The sequence below is a fragment of the Felis catus genome, chromosome E1 (genome assembly GCF_018350175.1).
Source record: "Felis catus isolate Fca126 chromosome E1, F.catus_Fca126_mat1.0, whole genome shotgun sequence".
NCBI classification, from domain to species: Eukaryota; Metazoa; Chordata; class Mammalia; order Carnivora; family Felidae; genus Felis; species Felis catus.
The window spans coordinates 38454073-38461080 of NC_058381.1; the positions used below are offsets into that span (position 1 = coordinate 38454073).

At 47.1% G+C, this 7008-nt stretch overlaps 1 protein-coding gene across 3 annotated transcripts in view; it reads right to left on the minus strand.

The window, feature by feature from the left end:
* FBXL20 (F-box and leucine rich repeat protein 20) overlaps positions 1 to 3609 on the minus strand; it is a 102161-nt gene extending 98552 nt beyond the window's left edge. The window contains exon 1 of one of the 3 annotated variants that reach the window (XM_006940293.5): positions 3255 to 3609. In XM_006940293.5, coding sequence (XP_006940355.1) covers positions 3255 to 3302 — 48 coding nt within the window. In that variant the 5' untranslated portion in view covers positions 3303 to 3609. Of the gene's footprint in view, positions 1 to 2401; positions 2773 to 3254 lie in introns of those variants that run through there. The other 2 variants (XM_023243645.2, XM_045044830.1) reach the window with 2 other exon arrangements.
* Positions 3610 to 7008: the final 3399 nt, after the last annotated feature.

A 7008-nucleotide genomic window follows, 5' to 3' on the forward strand; every position in this document is an offset into this window, starting at 1 on the left:
AAGTTTACTACTTCATGAGAGCATTTTATTGTTTTACTGCTTGTAAATTAGGTTAGTAAAGAGGTAAATGGGGAAAAGAAGAGGTAAATGACTTTATGAAATATTCAGATAATGAAACTCATTAGCACATATCATTTCCACCCCTTCCCATTTGTATTCTGGCATGGACCACTTCACATCATAATAAAGGACTAAAATGTTTTCTTATAAACCAAAAGCGAATCACAAATACTGTACAAGGAGGGTTTTTTTAATCCCTTATTTAAAAAATTTTTTTTCATGTTTATTTATTTTTGAGACAGAGAGAGAGAGAGAGAGAGAGAGAGAGGTGGGGGAGGGGCAGAGAGAGAGGGAGACACAGAATCCAAAGCAGGCTCCAGGCTCTGAGCTGTCAGCACAGAGCCCCACATGGGGCTGGAACCTGTGAAGTGAGAGATCATGACCTGAGCCTAAGTCCAATGCTTAAAAGACTGAGCCATCAAGGCGTGCCCCCCTCCTTTTTAAAAAAATCTTATCAAATACCTTTAGAAAGCTTCAGTTGCTTTAGTTCAAGGTAATAGATATACTTAATAAGGCAATATTTTTATTATAGTATCAAGACTACAGGTAAACTACAAATTAAAATATAAGCTAAGGGGAGCCTGGGTGGCTCAGTCGGTTAAGCATCCAACTTCGGCTCAGGTCATGATCTCGCGGTCCGTGAGTTCGAGCCCCGCGTCGGGCTCTGTGCTGACCGCTCAGAGCCTGGAGCCTGTTTCGGATTCTGTGTCTCCCTCTCTCTCTGACCCTCCCCCGTTCATGCTCTGTCTCTCTCTATCTCAAAAATAAACAAACGTTAAATTTTTTTTAAATAAAATATAAGTATAAAAATAAGATATAGCAATGCAATTTTAAAACACATACTACAAAAAACTCCTTCCAACAATAATTCATGCAGTCTAGAAGAAAACAAAATGAGAAAGAGCAGACTTCAGTGGCAAACGGCTATCCTCCACTCAGATCTTTGGTATTTGAGTTTCTCTTTCAGGATTCCTGTAAACTGCTAAAAGTCTATTCAGTAATTTTAAGGATGGTCTTGACTTTTACAGTAGTACTGAATGTGCAAATCACCAAAAATTAAGCTTATTGGGTCTCTCTACATTAAGGCAAACTAAAGTTCTATTAAACACCAAATCATATCTACTATGATACTTCCTTCCCATGATTAAGTTAAATATGAAAATTCTAAGGAGGCCAATTCCTTGATTTTCTCCATTCCTCACCTGCAACAGTAATACTGTAGAGCAAACCAAGGAATAGACTAAACTGAAGACCCTCAGGTAACAAGTTCACCCTCTGCACCTAGCTGGCAAGTTTCCTGAAACTTTTGTCTGACTGTCTTACAATTTCATCCTTCAAATGGAAATGAAGAAACACACCAAGTGAGATGTACACTGAGCTCTGAGTGATCCCAGGTCAGTTTGATTCTCTGCCAGAAAGGGCCAGGTAACATTTACTCTTCTTGTTGTAGCCATTTCTTTCTCTTATCAATAAGCCCCAGTAAACCTTGTGGTATATTACCACACTACTGCAATTCGTCAGTACTTAGAATATACTTCACTTCCAAAGGAATCACTTCCCTAACACGGACTTCCCTTCACTAAAGACACTTTCAGATGTTTTCCTATTTCCTCATCCAGTCGTCCATTCCACAGCTATAAACCTCTCGCCAGAGGAGGAAGAGTTCTTAAAGAATGGATTTTCTGAAGTCTCTCAGGCCTTCATCCCAATCTCAAAGCCTGTACACATCTGAGAGTTCCCAGAAACAATGAGCTACAAAAGTACAGACTAAACGGGAAAGAAGAGGAAGTATCAGAACAATACCCAAACCAAACACAGCACCAAAAACCCGTGGTAGTCTCTATCATCCCAGTCTACCAACCCCCACTTCCCTAGAGTAACCAAACAAGGGCTCTCAAACTCGGAGAAATGGCCCCCTGGCCCATAATTTCCCTCTCGTTTCACGAAGAAGGTGGCAGAAAGAAAAGAAGCAAGCCGGTAGATCGGAGCTGTGATGCTTTTTCTGCCGAGAGGAGGGAGGCAAGCCAAGGGTTGTGTAAAGAATGGAAAGCTGAGTGATACTGGGGGGAGGGGGGAATTAGGGCGCCAGAGCTAATCCCTTGCCGGGGCCCGCTGGTGGAACAGGCTGGAGGCGACCAGCCGGGAAGACCAGGGAAGCTGGGCTGCTGCATTGGGCTTTCGGGGCGAGAGAAAGGGGAAAGAAGTCTGGCAGCCCCAGCGGTCGGTGGATGACGGCGCCAGGCAAGGGAGGCGGCTCTGTGCGGAGCGAAATTTTCGGGACACAAGAGCGGGAATCGTTTTGTTCACGCCGCCCCAACCCCCCCCCCTCCCAGGCTCACACCTCAAACCTGCTCTTGGTCACTCCGTTCACGTCCCTCCTCATGGGGTCGGCGGGTGCGGCCGGGGCCGGGTGCTACGGCGTGCGGAGTGCAAAGACTGGGGGCCCCGGGCAGGCCCGGGAGTTCCGGGACCGGGAGGAGGTGGAGGAGCGGCGGGCAGGGGCCGTCAGCGAGGAGCAGAAACCTCTCGGCTCCGGCGGGGCCTCCTCCACCTCCCGCAGAGCCGGCGGCTGCGACGACTGCTTGTCGCTAGCTCTTCTCTCCCCTCAGCCTCAACTTCAACCCAAAACAAAAACACTCCCCACCTGCCAGCAACGCCGTTCCTCATTGGGCAGAGCCGCCTGGGCCTCGGAACGGCGTGGGGAGGGGAGGAGGAGGAGGAGCGCGCGGCGGCGGCGGCGGCGGCGGCGGCGGCGGCGCGGGACCACCCCTCCCCCACTCCCGGGCGCAGCCCGCGACGGTCCGCCCGGGAGCAGCCGGAGTGCGGCGGCGGCGGCGGCGGCGGCGGCGCGAGCCCGCTCTTGCCTCCAAGGCACGCAAGCCCACCGCGAGAAGCAGAGGCAGGGAAGTGCCTATCTGTCTGTGTGTATTTGTGTATGGGAGGGGCTGTGGGGAGGGTGCGAGTGCGCGCGTGCTCGCGGACTCGCGAGTGAGGAAAGCAGGACAACTGCAGATAGTACCGGAGCCCATCTAATCCCCTTCGCGAGCAAACAGCACGCAGCAACCCAGCAAGCACTTGAGCTTTCTGCCTAGTCCTCCCAGTCCCCTAAGACTTGTCTCTTCTTCCCCAGTAGCCTGTGCATCCACACACGTCCTTCCTTCCCGGCCACCCAACTCCCTTCCCCTATCACTCACTGTCGCCTTGAACCCAAAGTGCAGCAGGCGGTCCCTGCTCGGAGCCATTTTCCTCCTTTCTGGTTGTCTCTAGGTTGAGGCAGTGCTGCTGCTGCCGCCGCCGCCGTCGCCTTTGCTGTCGCTGCCGCCGCCTCCCCCGCCCCCGTGGATTGCATTACCGGGTGTTGCAGGGAGGCCTAGGGGGCCGCCGCAGGGCGTGGGTCTCCCTGTGCATGGATCAGCAGGACGGGGATGGGGGGTGGGTAATTGCGCTACCCTCTGCTCCAGGAATATGCAGCGAGGCCCCACCTCGCGTCTTGGGGTCAGGGCGTTCAGTGCAGGAGCTGGGCGACCCTTCCTTTTAGCTGGGGGAGGGGCGCGCTTTGGTTGGGGGGGGGGTGCCTGGCGAGGCTGTAGGGCCTTTGGCTTCCCCCGCCCCTCCGCCACCAGACGCCGCTGCCACCCAATGGGCTCTAGTGCCTGCCCGTCCTCCAATCGGGGCTCTGTTTGGTGAGAACCTGATCCTGACGCCACTTTGGCGGGAGAAACAAGCGTGTTTTAGCGAGTAGGCGGGCGCGCTGGCCGAGTGGAAATTGCGACATTCAGCTGACTCCTTGGTTCCTATAAAAGCTAGTTTGTGTCATCATATTATTATACTTTAGCAACACCAGCCCTCAGGGTCTCGAAATTTATGATCGAATTTCTATGGATTAGGGAATACGTTTACACTTTTAGAGCGACAGACTACAGAATCATGCACCGAAGATGAAATAATAGAAACTATTGTAAATTCGAGCAGTCCTGGCAACATCATCTCCCCTAATTGTATTACAAAGTATGTGTTTGTCTTCATATCGCTTTTAAATCGCAGTTTTAATGACTGGATTGTTACCAATGTGATTTGAGAGAATTTATTTAAGAGCAACTTGTGCTGGAGATCTTTTTAAAATAGGGATATTCATGCTTGAAGCTTTATGACCCAACTCTTTTTTTTTTTTTTTTTTTTTTTTTTTTTAACTTTTTCGTGTTTATCCTAGAAAGGGCTTCCTGAGCAAGGAACCAAGCTTCGGAAAGTCATTCTCAGGCACACAAACTCAGTGATCTAGAGGTTATATTCTTTTCCCTGATACTTTTAATGTTACTGCTTCTCTTCAGCCATATAAAAATAGTTTAGTTCCATGTATCTAAGAGCAGTTTTCTCCCGACTATTGATGAATTTGATGACTAAGGCCTGCAAACGAGAGTCAAACTGGCTCAGATAAATGAAGAAAATTTTCCCAAGTCTGTTTCCTTTTTTCAATTATCCTTTCCAGTTAACCTATTTGAGTAATTATCAGGGAAGACTTTTACTTCCTGATTGAATTTTTTTTCTGAATGGTGTATTTTTAAAAAGCTGAATGAAAATCACTCAAAGGTTAAAAATTAACTGCACAGGGGCCCTGGGTGGCTCAGTCAGTTTGGCATCAGACTTTGGCTCAGTTCATGATCTCCTGGTTTGTGGGTTTGAGCCCAGTATCGGGCTCTCTCCTATCACCACAAAGCCAGCTTTGGATCCTGTCCCCCCACCCTACCCCTGCTCTTCCCCTGCTCACTATCAAAAGCAAATAAACATTAAAAAAATTACTACACAAAGGTATATTACTTTTTATCAAAGAAATTTATTTTAATGTAAATAAACAGGTTTTTTTTAATGTTTTGGGGAAAAAAATCCCACAGATTTTGTCTACTTTCAAAAAAATGAAAAACCCCAAAGTATTTACAGAACGGCCATACACACAGAAAATCAAATTTGAAAGATTTTTTTTTAGAAAAGACCCTCCCCAGCTGCTCCTGATGTACATTTCTAAAACACAAAATTTATAAAGCCCAGCTTTTACAGCTGAGCATGTTTCCCAACCTAGCTTCTGAGATGTTAAGTACTTCCTACCCCTCAAAAAACTAACTCCAGGGTAGAAATAAGGGGGCAGGGAGATTGAAAAGAGGAAAAAAAAAAGGGGGGGGGGAAATGAATTGCCCAGGGATTGTGAATGAGTTTCCTATACTGGCATCTGCTTCAAGTGACTTGACTGGATACTGTATGACTCACTGGCTCCCTTGAAAGGGTTGCTTCTGAGAATTCATGGTATTGCTGCACTAAGTTTTCAGACCTAAGCCTTAAGGAAAATCTTCCCAAGAGTCACCAACCTCAAGGCCAGTTTTGGCAATTATATCCTGCTTCGTTTCTCCCTCCTCCCTTCTTTAAAATACCGGTTTTAAAACACATAGATTTTGAACCTGAAATCTTCGTGTACATCAGAGCAGGTTTTGACCAAAAACCCCTAACATGGAGCCAAAAGACAGAAGAGGAATCAGGTCAAACTAAGAATACACAAGACACCAGCAGCAGAAGATAGGTGGAAGTTGACTTCATGTCCTTGCAGTCCTTTGAAACAGGAGAGTGAGTACACCTAGACAGGAGGGAGGTGTCCCAGGCTTGGTTTATTCTGCCTCTTCTCCTCCACCCTGTGAAGAAATGCAGTGCTCCCTGGTTCTCAGGCAGGGTGAAGCAGGTTAGCCCCGGCTCCCTGTTAAGCAAGTTCAGATGCTGGGTCAGTGTGTGGGGTGTGCCCATCGACAATTCAGGGGCTTATCCTTCATCCAGATCCTAACTCGGGATTCTTTGATCTGGGATGAAGACAGAAAGAGAGAAAAAGCTTCCCAGTTTACTCATTTTGGTATCTGTTGGCTCTGCTTGGGGAAGCTGAGCCCCTGATATGTAGTACGTTCCCCATAAGATTTTCCCCACCCAGAACAAACTTAAAACCGTGTAACTTTTTTTTTTTCTCTGCAGAAACCAATGGGATAGGATTCAAAACTAGGTGAGAAACTTGTGAGAAATCCAACCTGGTTATATGTCTGAGAGGCTGCTACTGTATCAGCATCACAAGATAAAGCACTCTGGTATCACCTTGCCCATGTCCTCCTTAGTGTCACCCAAGACATTTGACTCTGATACGGTAACCGATAACTTTTCTTGCTCCACTTTGCAATGTTTCGTTTCCTACTTCTTATTACCTTGGGACACAAAAGTGGCAGAGTTGTTGAGAGCTGATGACCAGAAAAGGGAGAACACTAGAGGAAATCAGAGACAGTCAGGAAAGAACGCCAAAGCTGATTTTCCAACTCTATGCTAACTCCAACCTGCAGAAAGAGCTGAATATAGAAATCTTCTTCATTATCTGATGAAGTCACTCCGTTTATCACACACACACACAAATGAATCACCTGGCTTTTTTTTTTTTTCTTTTTTAATCCAGAAGAGTTGTGCTGGGGACCGTGCCCCGTCCTGCTGATACAGATCCTGAATGGAATCATCAGGAATGGCACAGTGCAGGTGTCAAAATCAAAGTAAGGCCGCAGAATTTTGAGAGGACCCTCCAAATACTGAGAACTTGTGTTGCACTTCATGTGGTCTCCTGGATTTCTATATTTATGAGAAGGGCTTCTTATTGATGTCCCCCAGAATCCAGACTCAGACCTATTCCTCCAAAAAGGTCCAATTTTGTTGCTACATAGTAGCAAGGGTTTATCTTCATGCCCACCTAGCATTCCAGGCCCCCATTACTTTCAAGTGAGCTTGAAATTGTTTTAAGTGAACTATGGCTGCAAATTTTTTCTGTTTTATCTAAGGGAGCATACAGTGGAGTGATTAAAGTCTGGACTCCTTCTCCTTACGATAAAGAGAAACAAGGAGCCCAGCTCTCAGGAATGGCATCAGTTCTCCAACAAACAAAAT